A 21,251-nucleotide genomic window follows, 5' to 3' on the forward strand; every position below is an offset into this window, starting at 1 on the left:
ACATTTCATATCAAGAGGTCCGTGTCTGGTCCTGATCACACTGCCGGGGTTTATTTGTGCGATAACAACCAACTGCCTATACATTATCCCTTACATAAAATACTCCTATCTACTCATGTCAAGCTTTGTATCATTTAGTAATGCACTTTATTTAAAGTGTGTTTTATAATCCTTGCTCACCCTCATCTTGCCTTTTCAAGACCAAGTGCGAAATAGCTATCAGCTGTACCACAATGGCACACTGCGAGTATCCTATGCCAATGGAATGGGCATGAGCTTTCACACAGAGCCACATATCCTCGCGGGGTCAGTGAGCCCTACCATCGGGAGACGTAACATCACGCTACCCACCGACAGCGGCCTCAATTCAATCGAGTGGCGTATGAGAAAAGAGCTGACGAAGGGGAAGGTCACAGTGTTTGGCAGGAAGTTGCGCGTAAGTTAATTGCGTTAAAAAAGTTTGCATTGCAATTATGAACTTTTCCTTAAAAAATCCTTTTCATTCCCCAGGCCCACGGCAGGAATCTGCTATCTATCGACTATGACCGGAACACCAGAACAGAGAAGATCTATGATGACCACCGAAAGTTTACTTTACGCATCATCTACGACGCCCAGGGCCGGCCAGCCACTTGGCTTCCCAGCAGTAGCTTGGCCCTGGTCAATGTGTCTTATTCGTCCACAGGCCGGCTGGTGGGGCTGCAGAGAGGCAGCATGAGTGAGAAAAGCGAGTTTGACACCTTTGGACGGATCTTGTCTCGTACATTCGTCGATGGAAAAGTTTGGAGCTTCAGCTACCTAGATAAGGTGAGTTGCAACCCTTGGGTTTAGACAAGATTTTAAAACTTTAATCATATTTTACTGTTTTTTTTTCTGTTTTCGTCCACAGTCTATGGTGTTGCTCCTGCAACAGAGTCAGAAACAGTACGTTTTCGATTATGACACAGCAGGCCGGCTCACAGCGGTCACTATGCCGAGCATGGCCAGACACACTATGTCCACCCACGTGTCTGTCGGTTACATTCGCAACACCTACAACCCTCCTGAAAGCAACGCCACAGTGATCCACGACTTCAGCGAAGATGGGCGTCCACGCGCTACGTTCTACCTCGGAACCGGCCGTCGTGTGCTCTACAAGTACGGGAAGCTGGGAAAGCTCTCGGAGGTCCTGTACGATGCCACCGCGGTCACCTTCGGCTACGATGAGACTACCGGTGTGCTCAAGATGGTCAACCTGCAGAGCGGTGGCTTCTCCTGCACCATTCGCTATCGCAAGCTGGGCCCCCTAGTGGACAAACAGATGTATCGCTTCTCAGAAGAGGGTATGGTCAATGCTCGATTCGACTATACCTATCATGACAACAGCTTTAGGGTGGCCAGCATAAAGCCTGTGATTGGAGAGACCCCACTTCCTGTGGACCTCTACCGTTACGATGAGATATCCGGTAAGGTCGAACACTTTGGCAAGTTTGGCATCATATACTACGACATCAACCAAATCATCACTACAGCCGTGATGACGCTCAGTAAGCATTTCGATGCGCACGGTCGCATCAAAGAGGTGCAGTATGAGATCTTCCGCTCTTTGATGTATTGGATGACAGTGCAGTACGACAGCATGGGTCGCGTTATCAAGCGCGAACTGAAGATCGGCCCCTACGCTAATACCACGCAGTATCGTTACGAATACGATGGTGACGGCCAGCTAGTTGGCGTCAAAGTTGACGACTGGTCTACCTGGCGCTATAGCTATGACCTGAATGGCAATCTACACCTGCTAAACCCGGGTAACAGTGCCCGACTGCTTCCGCTACGCTACGATCTTCGAGACCGACTCACGCGACTCGGCGACATGCAGTATCAGCTCGACGAAGACGGCATGCTTGCGCAAAGGGGCTCGGATATATTCGAGTACAACTCAAAGGGGCTTTTGGAAAGAGCCTACAGTCGCACGTCAGGGGGCTGGAGCGTCCGTTACCGCTACGACGGCCTGGGCCGCCGCGTGTCCCGAAGATCCGGCGATGGAGAGCATCAGCAGTACTTCTACGCTGATCTGAACTACCCCACTCGGGTCACCCACGTCTACAACCACTCCAAGGCCGAAATAACCTCTTTCTATTACGACCTACAGGGCCATCTGTTTGCTATGGAAGTGACTGGTGGAGAGGAATACTACATCGCCTCGGACAACGTAGGCACTCCGCTGGCCATCTTCAGCAGTAACGGACAGATGGTCAAGCAGCTGCAGTACACGGCGTACGGCGAGATCTACCATGACTCCAACCCGGATTTCCAGCTCATATTGGGCTTTCACGGAGGTCTTTATGATCCTCTCACCAAACTGGTCCACTTTGCCCAGAGAGACTACGACGTGCTGGCAGGAAGATGGACTGCACCCGATCATACGTTGTGGACGAAGATAGGCAAAGAGCCGGCACCATTCAACTTATACATGTTCAAGAACAATAATCCACTCAGTGATATGATTGATGTCAAGAATTATGTGACAGGTAACAGTGGTCTACTTTGCATTTGTGGTTTATAAGATATGTAGAGTATCTTATTTCTCTCTGTTTATGGTTTCAGATGTGAAGAGTTGGCTGGTCATGTTTGGCTTTCAGCTCAACAACATCATACCTGGGTTTCCTAGGCACTCGCTTTATTTCGTTGACCCTCCTTATGAGATACTCGCCAGCCAGGACTCAGATAATGCTCAGGTTTGTTTGATTTGGTGCTCCTTTTTTAATTAAAATGATTTGTCAATATTAGCGGACCTGCTAGGCCACTTATGAACCGAATGAACCACAATACGCCTTATTCAGTCTGCCGCCATGCTGATTCCAAATTGAAGCTGTGATGGATGGACGTCCAGAGCAGGCGCTTTAAACATATTGTTTTGTATCAGGATGCTGGTCATACACCCATTAAAACACAGAAAATACATTGTTTTACTAATTTCCACGGGACAAAGAACCTCAGAAAACGTAGATTGTTAAAATTAGAGCAGACATATGACTAGGGTTGGGCATCGTTTCAAATTTATCGATTCCATTTCCAAATTCGATTCTGTTTATTGATTCCGATTTCTAACGATTCTTGGTTTCGATTCAAAAGGTGTGAACAGTCAAGCCTTTATAGTTCACTATAAATGTTGCGATCGATCAGTTTTTTCCTGTGTGAGCCTTCCTTTCGAAGCGAGAGAAAAGTGGTTCTCAAGTGTAGCATGTGCCGGCGCTACAGCCGCAGTACTGTCTGTGGCCGCTAATGAAGTGCCCTCAGCAGAGTCGGCCATCAGGATGCGCAACGCATCAAACAGGGTGCATTCTTTTAATTCGATAAGATGAACCAACCGCAGATGCTTTTTGCTGGTGACACCCATCTTGCAACATAATAGTTTTGGTCACAATAATTCCATTTAGCTTTGTTTATTCTGACACTTCAGAGCAGTCATTCCCAACTGGGGGTACATGAAGTGTTTCAAGGGGGTCCGCGAATAGATTTAGATTTAGCTTTAATCTCATTTACTTTTAATAAAAACGTCTTTTGTTTGTCCAGTCTTTGACTGAAAAGATAGATTTTTGTGAGAAAATGCGCTGCATACTCTAAAATTGTCCAATCTGACTATTTTTAATGCACATGAATTGTTTCTAAAACCAAAAATGTTTTAACTATAAATATTGTTAAAATTATGATATGCATTCCCGCTGCCATAGCAGTTTCAAATTACACAAACAAACATTTGCAGTGTTTTTAAAGTGGCTAACATATTTTGTCCCGTGTGATGTCTTTTGTATTTATAGTGAATGTCTTAACACATTTTGTTTTTCTTTATATTTTGAATAGAATCATTTCAATTCTTTGCACATTTGAATCTTATTATCAGTAACTTCAATTGAGATTTTAGTATATTTAGGGCCAGATTTACTAAACCAGCGGAATTCCAAACAATTGCCGATTGGAGTGGAAAATCTGTGAGTGATTTACTACAAAAGCGCGAATAAAATAACACAGACACAATAATGACACAGAAACATTTCCATAATGACCAACGCAATAAGAGCAGCGCAAATTAGTATTAGTAGCAGAGCTGATGAGGTGCAGGTGATTTACTAACATCTGATGCACTTGAGTTCAGCACCACAGACATCGCAATGAATATACGGAGTGTAAATTCCCAGCTAACAAAGTACACTAAGGAGAACCGGAGGATGAAAGATGAAGGGTTACAAGAAGATTTCAAACACCAGATGTAACTCCTTGTGACTTCTCCTCCTTTTTTCTCCAGGAAATTAAACAGAGCATGGCTTGGCAAATGCTTTCTTTGAAAAATATGTTCCTCTGGTAAACTTAATTTAAATACTCTTTCCATTAATGTTGCTTTTGAAAGGAAAACTTCTACAGGTCAGTCGCAAAAATAACACCTTTTCAGAGCTAATTATCTACTGCATGTTTTTATTAAGTTCAGTCGTTATTTAATGACAAAATGATGGTTTTGGTCATAAAAGGTTTGCTTATTAACAGATCAATGTGTATTAAATGTCTGCATCCACTAATCTTTCCGAATGACTGCATGACAATTCATAATAATGTCAGACTGAGCTCTAACCTAAGCTCGTTTTAAACCTCAAGACAAAGAAACATGCTTTATCAGTCAGTGCTTTTAACTTTAATGTTTACAATTAATTAATATTACCAATTATTTGTCTTTAAAACACACTGTGCACTGATGGTTATAGGTCAGGTGACTCAGGTCTTGGCAGATGACGTGACAATGATGTAACCGTGCAGTCGGGAATCGTTAAGTGGAATCGAAATTGTAATATCATATTTATAACAAGGATCCAATTCCTTTCTTATGGATCCGATTCCAGAACTGGTATTGAAATTCAATTCTTAACCTACATATGACCTAGTTTGAGATAAGAATAGCGCATTGTATACATCAGTGGTTCTCCAACTGGGGGCCGCGAGATGGTGCCAGGGGGGCCCCAGTTTTATGACATTTTATAAAATAAATTAATTTATCATGAATTCTGTGCAATTAAACCTAAAAAAATAAGTATACTAACCAACAGCACTACTTTGTATAATTCAATATGTTTTGTTTAATTAAAATTGTTTTAGAACAGTTTTTTGCCATACATTTTCTTTGGAGGGGCCGCGAAGGAATGTGCCGTACACAAGGGGGGCCGCACGCTGAAAAAGTTTGAGAACCACTGGTCTACATAATATCTGTTTTGGATTTTAGGCTGTTAGCTAATTGCTAATTTCTGTTGATGAAAGCATGTTTACTTTTCTTTGAAACACCAATAAAGTGCAATAAAACAATGTTTAATGACAACTAACAACTACATCTCCAGTTTGTATAGATCATAAGAGTATTGTAGATGTGTTTTCTCTATTATGTTTTTTCAAGACATGAACGCTGACTTAATAACGTGTGATTGACTATTTACATGATAGTTGGTTGTGCAAGTATTGTTAGAGGTCAAATAAATGTTATTGTGTACAAATGTTATTTAGTTCGAAATAAATCCTGCGTCTGTTGATTCCGGATTAATGTGTTTAAAAAAACTTTAAACCGGATAATTTTTTAACGTATTCATTAGGGCTGTGAAAAAATATCGATACAGCTAACTATCGTGATAATTTTTCATGATAGTATGTCAATATTTCAATCTCTACTGTCGATTTATTTATTTATTTAAATCCCTCTGTGTGTCAAACGACCTCCTCCGCCGCTGCTGTAGTTGTCGCTGTCCAGTTGTCTGTCATATACGGCCAATGTCTCAGAAGTTGTGGAAGCACTTTGGCTTTACAAAAAAAGTAAAAAAAAATCTGCTCTATTTTTTTACATTTTTTATTTAAAAAAAGAAAAAGTATTGCAATGTATCGCTATGCAACGTATTGTATCGTATCATGATACATTGTATCATGACCCATGTATCATGATACGAATAGTATTGTGAGGCCCTTGCCAATACCCAGACCTAACATTTACTTAGTTACAGCACTATATCAGTGTTTAAAAGAAAAGTAAGCATGCGCACATTAGAAAGTAGCGATTAGCCAACAGACTAATAACAAAACAGATTTTATGTACACATTGCGTGCTCTTATACCAAAATGAGGTCACATGTCGCTTCTCATTTCAACAATTCATGATTTCTGAGGTTGTCCTGTGGAAATTTGTAAAATTATGTATTTTTTGTGTTTTTTGATGGCTGAATGACCAGCATCTCGGTACAAAACAATAGGTTTAAAGCACACGCTCTGGATGTCCGTCCCTCACAGCCTCGGTTTGTAAGCAATATGGCGGCGGGCTAAATAAGGCATATATGTAATATTTCAACTACTAACTACTGAATCCTTTAATTTCATAGCTTTTCACAGGAGTCCAGCATTCAGTGGAAAGACACAACCAGGCATTCATGGTCCTCGAGGGCAGGCTGCTCAATAAACAGCGACGCACCAAGCGCGACAAGCCCGGATTCTGGTTTGGTACCAGCACACCCATCGTGGGAAAGGGCATGATGTTTGCCATCAGGGACGGGCACGTGTTAACAGACTTATCTAGCGTAGCTAGCGAAGACAGCCGCAAAATTTCGCAGATTCTCAGCAACGCCATATACCTGGAGGGATCGCACTACACCATCGATGGACGTGACTGCCATTTCTTTGTGAAGCTCGGATTAGCCGATGGCGATCTGTTGGCCCTCGGTCTCAGCGCCGGCCACAAAACCCTAGAGAACGGAATCAACGTGACCGTCAGCGGGCGCTCACGACGCGGTCTCACGCTAGAAATTCACTCCTTCAAACTAACATACAGCGTTCGATACGGCCTGTCGGCGGAGGTTCTGGAAAAGGAGAGAAGCCGTGTGCTGGAGCAGGCCCACCAGAGGGCGCTGTCCGGAGCCTGGGCCAGGGAGCAGCAGCAAGCACGTGAAGGCAGAGAAGGAGGTCGCGTATGGGCTGAAAATGAGAAGCAACAGTTGTTAGCCGTGGGGAAGGTGCCAGGCTACGAAGGCTATTACGTTCTGCCGGTGGAGCAATATCCTGAACTGGCTGACAGCAGCACTAACATCCAGTTTCTCAAACAGAATGAGATGGGCAAGAGGTAACAGAGTCGAACCGTTGCCGATGCCACACCATCTCCTACGGAGAGAACCAATGTATAGAGCGCTGGAGAGACGTTTCCATCCAAATGGAGAAATTACAGCCAGCAGCAAAACATTATACCCAAATAAAAAAGCACTTGTAAGTCCTTGTGACACAAGGCAAACGTTTTTGTAGTGACGTTTTGACTTTATAGAAATGGGTACATCTTTTTTAGTCATTTCAAACTGAATCTAACGATAATGTGACGGCTCACTGCTTTTCACTGGGGGTTTTTCTGCGTATGAAAATTGACATCACAAATAGCAGACCGCTCAGGCTACTGAAGAAAAAACCAACAGTAAAATATCCAGCCATCACCGACTCGTCTGTTTGTGAAACTTCACTTCAAGGACATATTCAGAAGGAACGTTCACGTGAATTTATTCAGATGAACCTTTGGATGGATGTCAGCGTCGAGATGCAGATGAAAGAAATTCACTCTTCATTTCACAATATATGACAATCACGGGAGCAGAAACTGATGAATAAACTGTACATGAGCTGACTGTTTTGTATAATATGTAAGAGAGAGAGATTATCAATCGTCTCATTTTAATTTATTTGATTTCAACTTGACGTGATAACTGATAAAATGGGGAATAATATATAACATTTTTGACATATTGTTTAAAACTGTGAAACATACCACACATGTAAAATATTCCTGTTGTTTCCACAGTTTACTGTATTTAAATCAAACCTGTACATTTCAAGGAAGTGGCTTTGTTGTTACATCAAGTAAAATCCATTGCATCACACAGTCATTTTCTTTGACTAAAGTTAAAACTAAAGCAGCCGCAGACTTTTTTATTTGGTTGTAGAATGTCATCAGTAAGGATTTCACACTTGAGAAGAAAGCTCTTTTGTGTAATTGTATAAAAATAAAACGTTTGCATTCGTAAGTTTTGAATGTAAAATCATTTTTTACATTACAGCTTGTGTTTCATTAGTGCCATATGATGCTCTGAAATGAAATGCACTTTCTGGAGAATGTTATTAGATTCATGAATATTAATGAAATATGAGGTGATCATCTATAGACCAGCTGCCAGTTATTCACTAAGATTATCTCAACTAAGGATGCATAACGATAAACCGCAATTAATCTATAGCAGAATAAAAGTGTGCGTGTGCGTGCGTGCGTGAACTGTGTATGATAACTTTGTATAGATAAATGCACACACATGCATGTACATATTTAAGAAATGTTAATATGTGTATATACATTTGTATTTTTTTGTATAATTTAAATTATATATACGTAATATATAAAAAGTTTGGACACACTTGACTAAAATGTTAACTATGATCTTAAAAATCATTTAAGCTGAAGGTGTATGGTTAAATGCTTAAAATTACTAGACAAAATTATACCCGTGCCAAAATGATTAATTTTGTTGTTAGAAAACTAAAATTTTATTTTAAAATATTATTTTTGAAATAGATGACTTACACTGAATATTAAAGAAAAAAACAGTCAGTAAGAGCAAAGATTAAATATGAACTCTGTCTATACTCTTTAAAATTCATCCTAAATTGAAAATTGAAGAAGCTTCTTAAAAAATGACATGCATACGGTTCAACAATTTCTAGGCAAAGGGTGACTGCACTTAATAACTGCACTCAAATAATAAAATATAACAGAGTTTTGGTTTATTTTGGATGCTTTTAGTCACCAACATAATTTCATAAGTTGCATTTGTGTTAGGCCATAGTTTGGATGAGTTTATTATTATTATGTTATATGGAATGTTATATGTATAAATAAAGAACGAGTGAGTGTGTCCAAACTTTTGGCCTGTACTGTATATTTTATTATACAATAATTATAATTGTACATGCATCTGTGCATATTTATATATACATAATTATTATACACAGTTCACACACACATATAATGTAAGCAAAAACTTTTATTCTGCTATATATCAATCGTGATTAATCGTTATGCATCCCTAATCTCAACACTAACACATCTCTGTGCGCAAAATCATTTTGTGGCTTTTCAAAATGTGTGTAAGCATTTTATTTTCTGATCAAAATTGAACCTGATGTAGCAGACCGTTGTATTTTGGTGTAGAATAATGATTTAAAGATGACATCTTTTTTGAAGAAATCTTTATCTCTGAATTTCCAGCCTGATCTTACGAGAATTCGTAAAAAATTTTATGAGTTGGCTAATTCGTATGAATTCATATGAAGTTAATCGTGCAAAAATGTACGATTCTCATGGGGATAAAAACAATGAAACCCAACCCCAACAGGGGTCAAGGCAAATCATACAAAAACTTACCAATGTGGTCGTATGAATAATACGAATTAGCCAACTCGTAAAATATGTACGAATTCTCGTGAAACAGCGTTTCAATTTCCAAGGTCTTTTCCAGACAGCAGATGACTCCAGGCCAGGGGTCTCATTTATAAAACTGTGCGTATGATCCTTAGTAAAAGTCTATGTACGCACAAAAGAATATTAATATTTATAAAACAAAGCAATGTTCCCTTTATAAATCAAAGATTACCTGCTGCAAGTGTGCGTACATAAATCATCCTCAGATCCCACCCTGCAATCCATTTTCATTTTTTATAGATCGCAACCTTTGCGTGGAAACTGGTGTACGCACGTTTCCAGCCACGTTTTGTGCGTAAGCATGCTTTATAAATGAGACTCCAGATCTGCACCAATGTCAGCATCTACTAGGGTTGTGAAATGATTAATCATGAAAAGTTCCATACAAAATAAAAGTTTGTGTTTGCATATGCGTGTGTACTGTGTGTAATTATTATGTATATATAAATACATAAAAATATATAGTTTTCTGAAATTTATACATGCATGTATACACACACACATACATATACATATACATACATGGGTCAAAGACGAGACGTCACCATTTTGGTGTCCGCATCAAATATAATTTACAAAAGTGATTTTACATACAAAAAAAACATATAAAATGCAAGTAAAATGTCTACTTTTATGTTTCAAATAACTTTTGTGAAAAAACAATGACCAAATATGAGTTTAATAATGCTCCAAAGTGTAAAATCGTCATTCAGCGTAATGGTCCGGACTATGATTTTACTAATACATTTTTAAATAAACGTATAAAATACCATGTTAAAAAATTGCTTCCTTGGCATGTTCACATAAGTGTTGGCTGTTTTATATTAATAGGACTATGTGTTATTTTTTTCGTTAAATATTGAAACAACTAGGGGACTTTTGTCCCGAATATGCAGTTTGTCAGAGGTCATTCAGTGCAACGGGATCAGGAAGCCATTTTGAAATTAAATAAACAAACAATAGTCATCAAGCAGTCTGTGACATCATCAAAAGGCCCCCTGAAGACCATCTGGTGATTCAGCAAGGTAAGTTTATTGCCCTTAATTATTTGATAATTTCACCTTTTCATAGTGTGGTATCTCGAGTTACAAAAACGACTGTCATTCAGTGAAATGCAAAAAAACACTTTTATTGTTAGATTTTTTGAAAAAAAAGTAGATGTTGTGAATAATGATGATAAACCTTTCTGGTCAAGTTCACTGTTTGATATAGGTATCTAGTTGTTAACTACTAATATTAGCTTAAGTAAAAGTTTCGTCATTCAGGGTAATGTTTTGTCATTCGGTGTAATGCAAATTGTATGTTACACCACAGTGTCATCCATTACACTGAATGATAGTGTCACTGTTTAGATAACATTTTTTGCATTTTATTTCTATTTCAGATAAATGAGGGATGTTTAGCACAAAAAAAATATATCAAACTTTATCAATATTAATGTTTTAATGCATTTTTGTCGTTTTGGTACTGATTTCTTTTAGATGCCCACAAACAAAAAGTTTCTAGGCACTGGCAGAAAGTTAATGCAGACCCAGTAGCTAGAGCAGCACATTTAGCAAGGAGACGAGAAAGGTATTGAGGAGTGCAATGTAAAAATAATAGGGCTGGGTTTAAAAAGATAGATTTCTCGATTTTAATCAATTCTAATTTTGAAGAAACAATAGTGATTTGTAAATCACAATAATCGATCTTTCAGTCTATGCTGTTTTCAGATGATGTTAATCAATATCAAATTGATTTGAAATTGAATCAAATCGTGAAATTTGTGTCCAAGCCTAGCCCTAAAGAATAATAGTTTACTGCTGTTTTTAGATAGAGACTCCACCCTACCTATACCACAAGTTAAAGGGATAGTTCACCCAAAATGAAAATTTGGTCATTATTCACTCACTCTCATGTTTGTAAAAACCTGTATGAATTTTTTTGTTCTGATAAACACAAAGGAAGATATTTTGAGTAATGTTTGTAACCAAACCGTTCGTGGACCCCATTTACTTCCATATTATTATTTTTAGTATCATAGTATGGGGCCCACAAAAGGTTTGGTTACAAACATTTCTCAAAATATCCTCCTTCCATTCATGCGGGTTTGAAACAACACGAGAGTGAGTAAATGATGACAGAACCTTCATTTTTGGGTGAACTATCCCTTTAAGAGAGGCCACTGAGGGGATTCTCCGCCCATAATACAAATCCTGATAACATGTCATTTATGTTGCCAAACAGAAAGTATTTTTAATTAATAACACGTTTTATATAGATCTATGTCAATAATTTTATGTCAATAATTACATGGAATCTGTATTTCAGCAACCAGAGAAGAAAGCAAGCTGCCTTGGCTGCAAATCCTGATCACCCGTCAATCAGGAATTTATCAGATGCTGCAGCTGAGAAGAGGCAAAAGCAATGGCGGGAAAATCAAAGTAAACAAAGGGCAGAAGATAAACGTATAAGGGCAGTTCTGGATCTTATTATACAGTATTACCACCTGTTCAGTTCATTTTTACGAATATGATATGTATTGTGGAATAAAATGATTATTAATTTCAGCATCTACTTCTGTGATTTGTTTAGGAATAAAATGATACAGAATAATATTCAAAACATTGCAATAATGGAAACAATGACACTATTTTTGTCAAAATGTCATTCAGTGTAACAAACCATGGTCATTCGGTGTAACAGATATATTTATGTAGAAATGAAACAATATACTTATTCTGAGCTGTACTTATTAAAATATGTAAAATAATGTGTGATCCTACAAAAATTTTATTTGATTTGAATTGATTTTCACTTCCTTACAAAAACTTCTTGCTGACAAATGGGTAAAACCTAATGGTTTAAAGGATATTGGCGAAGTAAAATGCTTTAATATGACAAATAGTTAGTATTTGGTGTCTGCACTGTGATCTATAAATAGAGTCTTGTAATGTGTCATCAAATAATAGTTTTTCTAAAAATGTCTGATAATATTTTTTTGCATAAAAATATTGTTACACTGAATGACATTTTAGTTGGTGTCTTCTGTAAAATCCCAGTAAAAATGTATGGTAGTAATTATTTTTTGCTCAGAAAAACATAAAGTTAAACAGGACATATTCTAATGTATGTGAAAAAGACTAAATTTAAAGCTCTTTTACACTTTTATTTTTTTTATGCTTTAAACCCCCTTTTCGTCTTTGACCCACATACATACATATACGTAGACGATTTCATCGGCGCACGTGCAGTCACGCTATTGCACGTCTGGTCAACTTTACTTCCGGTTTCTGTTTGTTTATTGGTTACTTGCTAAACTGAACTTTTAACCGAATACCTCGTCAAAAATAGCAAATATTTTGGTTTCCTACACTGTAAAAAATACTTTGCTGCCTTAAATTTTTTTGTTGAATCAACTCGGATTTACAAGTCTTTCAACTTACTATTATTTATCTTAACTAGAGATGAGTTGTTATAACCACAGGTGAGTTGTTATAACTTATAAAATGAAGTTGACTTTTCTCAACTATATTTTATAAGTTGTGACAACTCTACTTTGTTGACACGACGTGTAAATCTGAGTTAATTTAACAAAAAATTTTAAGCAAAGTATTTTTTACAGTGTAGGTAATCTAAGTGTTGTTTATTTTACTTGTTACATAAATAAACTACTTTAAAAGGACTCTGTTGTTATTTATTCTTAGCGGAGTTTACCGGAAGTTACGTGATGACCACGAAAGCCGCTTGTTTATGTTGTTACTGCTGAAACCGTCTACACACACACACACACATAATAACAGTACACACGCATATATTAATCACGATTAGTCATTTGACAACCCTAGTAGATGCAGACCTTGGCATGAATGCGGCCCAGTTTAATAATTAAAAACAAGTTTCTGCTGTTGAATCTGAACATAAAACAATAATGATTCTTTACTGTCTAAAATAAATGTTCAAAGGGCAAAATTGCTGTGGCTGCTGATACTGACAGTGAGAAAACGGTTGATGCAGCTTTACTTTAAATAGCCTGTTGCAATGCGTGGTGTTACATTTACACTCATGGGAAACCATTTACAGGGAACTGCCGTGAACAGAGGCGCTGGGGGAAGGGAAAACCCAAGAGCGTTGCACTTTTCACATGAGATTTTGTTACGCATACGATGAAAAGACTGAAAACAAGAAACCTATTGACCGATTGCACTTACCATGTTGGTCAACTTGAATTTTAACTACCTTTTTAATTGTCGTGCTGATTGAACATAAACCAACAGCATTTTGCTTGATAACTTTATGGGCGCATTACACATTTGCATACAACAAAGCAGGGTAGAGGATTTCTATACATTACAGTGAAGAGCCAATGTGGTGTGATGACTGAAAACAGGTCTCCTCGTTTGATACTTCCTAATTTAAAATTTCATTATCTTTCAAAAGGGAAAAGGCAGAACAATTTACCCAATAATCAGTTCATTAAACTCAGTTATGTTGCCATATATTGCATTTATAATGTTACACTTGTGTGTCTTCACACTGGAAATGTCATTTCTTTATAGGAAGTGTGATGTGTAATGTGTAAAAATCCCTTTTTAAATAACAAATAAAAGGAATAACTTTGCACATTTCTATTATTTTAATGAATAAGAACAAAACATTTTCCTTTACTCAAATTAAAACAGATCAAACATTCAAAGACTCTGCAAGGCCATATTTGATTCTCAAATCTGGTCCATGTCCAAGCAAAAACTGCATTCATTAATAAAGAGGTGGATTTTGTATTTCATCAATATACATATCATAAAAACATTGAGACTAATGTGCATCTACAAATAATAAGGCGGCAAGTAATCCGACGTAAATGTCTCTCAGTGCGTTACAGGAATATAAAGAGGTGCCCCAAGCTTGAGGTTAAACCAAACATTTCAATTATTTTTCAGTAGTCGTACACAAATAATAATTCAGATGGAGTTAAAGATCTTTACAAACGAAATTGGGGCTCACAGTGGTTTCTTAATCTTTAGGTCAACATGTCCCACAGACAACAGCAACAAAGTGCTGTCCAACATGCAGTTAAACATGCCTGGCCAGAGTCATCTCTTCTTCCCTGCTCCACAACATACACTGCAGAAAAATAAAAACTGTTTACAATCTCAATAGACATCAGTATTTTCAACTTTGGACAAAATGCACACAGTACATAAATAAACGATAAAACAAAATAAAAATTCTGTAAATTATATCATTTAAAGGTGTAATGTGGGACTTTTAGCAGCATCTAGTGGTGAGATTGTGAATTGCAACCAACGGCTCAGTCCACGGCTCACCCCTCCTTTAAGAAGCGCATAGTGAAGCTACTACGGTGGCCGCCACAGGACAAAAATGTCATCATCTGAGATAACGTAAGCTGGGTCCTAATTTCCCCATGTACTATCATTTATTTAATGAGTTTATTTTATGCAAATTGTGTCTGTAGAGCAGTTTGTCGGTTTAGGGCTTATGTACAAACATGGCAGCACAAAATGGCTACTCCCATGTAAGGGGACCCTCGGTTTATTTATATAAAAACGACTCATTCTAAGGTAATAAAAACAAAGTTCATTATGAAAGGTCTTTATACACCCCTGATAATATAGTTATGTAGATTATATTGCATTTCTGTCAAGAGATCCTCCTAAAAGTCCCACATTGCACATTTAAGTGCTAAAACATACTGAAATAATCTGCCCACGCTCTTATTTAACTACTACTCATTTTATCCACATTCAATATACACAACAAATTCAGCAAAATCTGTGACCCCTGACATCAAAAACTAAACACACCCAGTATTTTCATGTTTTTTTTTTTATGTGGTTATTTCCTCTCTCACAGTGTCAACTTGAGGTGTTTTGTTTATGAGGAAGTTAGATTCACACAGCCAATATCTGTGTTAAGAGAATATTATATACGTTTCAAGGATCTTACACAGTGTTTTTAGGAGGTTCTCCATACGCTGGATCTCCATATTGTGGTTGAGGGTAACCCTGGTATGGAGGCTGGACTGGGTAGGGTCCTTGGGGTCCGGGCGGGTAGTTCGGGAAACCAACGTTGGGCTGGTCCGTGTGGACCGGATAACCTTGGTATCCCTGTGCAGGGTATCCCTGGGGTGGGAATCCCTGAGGTGGGTATCCCTGCTGAGGGTATGCTTGAGCAGGATATCCAGCAGCTGATGGAGGAGGGTATCCTGGAGCTGTGGGCCCAGGCCCCGTGTAGGGTGGAGGCTGATCGCAATTCATCTACACACGGGAGGCGAGGACACTGCGTGGGAAGAAGGAATATTGCTCAAATTATCCAAAACAATCTGTTGTGGTTTTGAGGCTTATACTAAGATAATACAAATGTTAAAAGTCAGGGTGCTTTTCTCAGTTCTCTCGATTACCAAAATCCAATGTTTTTTTACTCTGAGAGTTATTACAGAGATCATTTCAGTTATTCTACTTCTCATGTTTTTTAAAACATCACTTTTTAATAAAGAATAAATTATTCCATACTACATATAACAGCGTGTTTTTACAATAAAATCTAGAATATTGAAATTCTACAAGACTTCATTTTACTTGGGTAGGTAACATTGTATTGCATAGGCCTACAGTAAATCTTGCCTTTAACTTTTAATTTTAATCATATGTGACCCTGTCTGTGAAAACCCAGCAAAAGTATTTTTATTACTGTTTTCTACATAAAATCATCTGACATATTGTAAAGAACATTGTGTGAAAATATAAGCTCGATATCTTTAATATTGGTTGAGTAAGATCATGTCAAAGATTAAAATCAATGTGAACTCAAACTGATGCTCCTAATATTATAATTAGATTATGAGATTTTAGTCTGTATTACAATATTTAATATGAATCAAGCACTTTATGATTTTATGAAATAAATGCCTTTTCCTTCACTGGTGATATAATAGATGGCAGCCACACTAATGTGATGAAATAATAACATAAAATCTACCATAAAACACTGTAATGTATATAACTGGTAACAAATATAGGGGAGAGCAGGGCATAACCTAACGCTTTTGACTTTGGCTTTATCATTCAAAGAATATTTAAGTTAAATAGACATCTCTACTACAAATGAACATTTAAAGTTTATTTGTGGGACCTACGGTTATCATACAATTACACCAAAAGTGACAGGAGTGCAAACGTTACAAATTACCCCATGGGGGCGGGGTTCATTTGGGGGGGAAACACGCAAATATTTCGATAAAATTCTGTCTATATACTAAAGGTGGATATTGTTTATATAATAGATAGATATCCACACATTCATCCATTCATGATCCTTCATCTAGTCATTCTTATATTATGCAGCAATGCATATAGATTTGTTTTTAACGGGCTGCACAATAAAGACAAAAAAAATTATAATTGTGAGTTATTTTCTCTGATATTGTATTAACAGTTATCATTTTGATGAATAGTATTTACATTGTTTTCATGTCATTATCATTGTATACATGAGGCTTAATTGTAACACTGTGTGACAACTAACCCCGCTGCGTAAAAATGTTTTCAATTCCAGCTATGATTTTCTTGGAGTTGCTGACATGTTTCAAAATGCTGTTATGTTTTAGGTAACAAGACAGTGATTAAAATTATATAAGGTTGGATTTGGTGACTTACACGCCCAACTCAGAAATAAAAAAACATAAGATGAAGAAATTTACTTTCATGACTCCAAAACACTGAATACACATCCAAACTTTTCACATTCACAGGAGATCATCTGACAGTAAGAGAAAAAGACCGAAAGCACAGATTGCTCGGCCCTGTAGAAATATGTGAAGTAGCTGCGTTACAATTAACCCCACGTTAGTTTGTGCCCCACTCACCCCTACATATATTAATAAATGAAGAGTTTTGTTGCAAAACGAGATAAATCCATTTTTTTTACATTTTTGTCAAAACATGTTTATTATTATGTTATCATGTTATTATTTTGTTTTATTTTGCTGTATTTTTTAAGTTATAAAGGTTTAAATCAAACCAAACCAACTGCAGTTGAATTGATATTAATTGGAATGCACAACCAAAAAAACGAGATTTCTGAACAATAAAAAAAAAACGGTGGTTATCTCGTTTTGCAACGAAACTCTTCAAATATTGAATATCAAATGTGAAGAGTCACATCTTATTTGCGACTTGTATTTTTAACTCACAAATAACAATTTTACTGTTAAAGTACACTTATTATCGTGTTGAATGATCTACAGCTTTTCCCTGTAAAATAATCATTAACCTTTTTTTATTTCAAAATTCTAATATTTTTCATTATTTTTGCAGTAATAAAAAATCTATTACAGTATTTCCCTGTACTACACTGTGCATGATCTCTGAAAGCCAGTGTTGATATTTGAAATCACCCAAACAAACACGCCCCTACCCCAATAGATTCTGGACTCTCTTTTGATAGACCCGCCCCACACATTCGCAACTAGGGCTGGGCCGATACCCCTTTTTCATGTCTGATACCGATGTCGATACCACAACTTTGAGGATCTGTCGATCTCTATCGCCCTTTAAATCAATTAAGCTGCAAATAACACATTTGTTAGCCATACAAATGTAAAGTAAATGTGTAAAGTAAACCATAACTAAAGTATGATAAACATAAAAAGTACCTCCTTTATAAAATGTACACTCACAAATTAGATTTTAAGCATTACATCTAATATCACAGTAAATGCACTAAAACATATATGGTAGACACTGCAGTGTAGTTTCTTCACAGTGTAACATTTGGGGTTGAACTGTAAAACACATGTATAAAACGAACCATTTTAAGTAGATTTAACTCACAGTCTGAATGTTTAACTCTTGAATGAAAAGGTACTCAGAATGTAAACTAAAATATTTGGTTCAAGTGACCCATAAAGAGATTGCAGTGGGTGCCTGACCTTGCCACCACTGACACCTCTCAAAACGTTTACGTTACAAATGTTGCACTCAACTACTATAACACCAAACAGCGGACATGAAAAGGACGGAGAGGTCTCATTTATTGCTTATTCTTTATCTCCGGTTTCCAGTCACTGCGCTTTACGCCAAGTTGCGACAATTAAGATCTGTGTTGGTATCGGATCAAAATGTACTCCCCCACTTCTACAATATTCAATCCGGCCATTTTTGCCAATATCGGACTAATATCGACACAGAATAACGGATCGGCCCACCCCTATACACAACCCAGGCAATGATGTTGTTTAGTAGACACGCACTTTACTGCTGATTGGCTACAAGTGTGTTTTGGTAGCCGGCCCGACTCCCGTTTCCAAAGCGTTTTTCACAAATCATGCACCCCGCCTTTAAAATAGTAGGTTGAATTGACTTGAATAACCAACTTCAGGTTGCATTATTTATTTAGAGTGGTAAAGTATATCTACAGTTAATTTACAGGTTTATAATGTAGCATATTTACATTTCTTTATTTAAATGACTAATATTTATACAGTGCACAATCATTTATGTATTTCAATCCTTACCATGGATCTGTTGAATGCTTTATTCTGATTGGTTGAGAAATGTTCCATGGATGTGGATTATTTTTCTGTAAAACTCACACCTAACCTGTCAAATGTCTTAAAATAACCACCAGAACAATATCTGTGGAAACTGTGGTATAAGAGGAATATTTCACTCACCTCCTTTGAATTATTCGAAAATAATGCACACCTCCGCTTCACATCGTGCCGCATTACCACCTTGGATGTGCATTATTTTCCAATAATTCAACGGTCTTGAGTCAATTATTCCTTACGTATGAACAGAAATATTTGATCAGGAAGGAGGTTACGTCAGGCTTTCATAGGCGATGTGTAAACTAGAGCATGTGCTTTAGAGATCAAATCAAACAGTACTTTCCTCACTCAGTGATGGTTAATTATTAACCTACTGTAATGGCTTTTAACTGAGCTCTTCAAACAACACAGAAACTATATTGACTGGAATGGCTGACATACACATACATTTTAAACAAACCATGCTCTGGTCCTCAGCAACATTGCCAGACAGACATAATTGTATTATATTGTTAAAATACTTCTCTAAAACCTCTTGAAATGTTATCTTTTTATTTGGGAAGTTTATATAAACGGTGTTTTAGTGGTCTGCATAAATAACAGAAGTTACAGTATGCAGCAGTGGGCCAGGGACCAAATACAAAGCAGTATGTTTTTATACAAAAGAAATGTTTGTTTGTTTTATATACATATATCTATTAATCTATTAGGTTTTCACAGTCTTTTCATAGTCACTGGAAACACTTCACCCCCTCTAATAGATGTATAATGACTAATCACTTTATCTGATGCATAATACACCCTCATAAAGAAATGAAAATGAGACGCACCAAACAAAGGCTGCCGAATAAAGCTTTAACAATTTGATGTCTGCTGATGCGAAAGAACTGAAATGAATGCAGCAGTGTTAGAGAAACTGAGTAAGTTAAGTTAAGTAATAATGAGAATCAGGCGATCCGGTCAGGATTCATTCAATACAAGAAGCTGATTGTCCACCTGCTGTCTGTCATACAGAGGCCAGTATCTTATTCACACACACAATAAAGCTGATAAACATATAAGAAACAAAAACGTATTGCTTTGTCTACACCCATGGAGTCATTTTATATTATAGCAAAATAAATGCATGCAATTATATGTGCGCCACAGTTTCTGTTTTGACTCAATAACGGATGGGCGATAGGACCATGAGGACCACTGATCTACCGTTCACAAGTAAATGTTTGACAGCGGAACTGTAATTTATAAAGAAATATATTCGCCACCAAAAAGACATAGTGTGCATGCTAATACTTGATTGATTGAATAAATGAAAATTAAGACAAAAAGCACATAATCGTTTTCTTTTACCTTCTGATGAAGAAACAGGTTCTCACAGCGTTGCGCGAGTTTCAGATATATAATCCTGTTATCTTACAGTTGTGTTTTTCTTATTTCACCGCGACAACCTCTCACCATACAAGCCCGAGCAAAATAACGTTTAGGTCACACAATGGACGTGGTGATGTCACGCAGACTCCCGTTGGAAAGTTACGTGCGCTAATATCAGCTGACTGCTTCAGTGCTGCGCGTGCACACTAACCCCCTCCCCGTTCGGTCATACGTCACCACCGCTGTACTGTACACGCTGTTATTATTTTAGTGTTTTATGACATTAATGCTGACGTTTTATTTGGGCGGTAATCATTTATATCTGAAACTTGACACTCATAACAAAAATATGAAATGCTTCCTATCACGGCAATATATATAAATATTTTCACCAATTGTTTTATATTTTGTATGTATATTGTAAAAATAAATTTATTTTAAAGCAAGGAAATATATTTGGAAGAAACACTTTTTCGGTCACTGTAAACAGGTGTGAAAAGATTAAAAATAAATATATTTTCAACTTCAAAAATATACTTAGATTAGTTATTAGTTATAATTACCCCAAATGAGAAAAAGTTGGGGCACTCCAGAAATTGTGAGTAAAAAAGTAATGGAATAATTTACAAATCTCATAAACTTTTATGTTATTCACAATATGGGTGAAAGATCTGGACTGCAGGCTGGCCATTTCAGTACTCAGATCCTTCTTCTACGCAGTCTTGATGTTGTAATTGATGCAGTATGTGGTCTGGCATTGTCATGTTGGAAAATGCAAGGTCTTGCCTGAAAGAGACAACGTCTGAATGGGATCATATGTAT

At 37.1% G+C, this 21,251-nt stretch overlaps 2 protein-coding genes across 7 annotated transcripts in view; one reads left to right on the forward strand and one right to left on the reverse strand.

Moving 5' to 3' along the window:
* tenm2b (teneurin transmembrane protein 2b) overlaps positions 1 to 8,060 on the forward strand; it is a 368,733-nt gene extending 360,673 nt beyond the window's left edge. For all 6 annotated transcript variants that reach the window (XM_055181247.2, XM_055181248.2, XM_055181249.2 and 3 more), the window contains 5 exons: positions 201 to 436; positions 511 to 807; positions 890 to 2,510; positions 2,587 to 2,717; positions 6,384 to 8,060. In XM_055181247.2, coding sequence (XP_055037222.2) covers positions 201 to 436; positions 511 to 807; positions 890 to 2,510; positions 2,587 to 2,717; positions 6,384 to 7,121 — 3,023 coding nt within the window. In that variant the 3' untranslated portion in view covers positions 7,122 to 8,060. The remainder of the gene's footprint in view (positions 1 to 200; positions 437 to 510; positions 808 to 889; positions 2,511 to 2,586; positions 2,718 to 6,383) is intronic.
* A 6,040-nt stretch (positions 8,061 to 14,100) lies between these two features.
* On the reverse strand, positions 14,101 to 20,617 carry LOC129424219 (cysteine-rich and transmembrane domain-containing protein 1). The gene is made up of 3 exons (XM_073871070.1): positions 20,409 to 20,617; positions 15,452 to 15,787; positions 14,101 to 14,607 (listed from the first exon to the last, which is right to left on the reverse strand). The coding sequence occupies exons 2-3, from the start codon at positions 15,763 to 15,765 to the stop codon at positions 14,508 to 14,510; spliced, it is 414 nt and encodes a 137-aa protein (XP_073727171.1). The 5' UTR covers positions 15,766 to 15,787; positions 20,409 to 20,617; the 3' UTR covers positions 14,101 to 14,507.
* Between the last annotated feature and the right edge of the window lie 634 nt (positions 20,618 to 21,251).

The sequence above is a fragment of the Misgurnus anguillicaudatus genome, chromosome 9, assembly GCF_027580225.2.
Source record: "Misgurnus anguillicaudatus chromosome 9, ASM2758022v2, whole genome shotgun sequence".
NCBI lineage: Eukaryota > Metazoa > Chordata > Actinopteri > Cypriniformes > Cobitidae > Misgurnus > Misgurnus anguillicaudatus.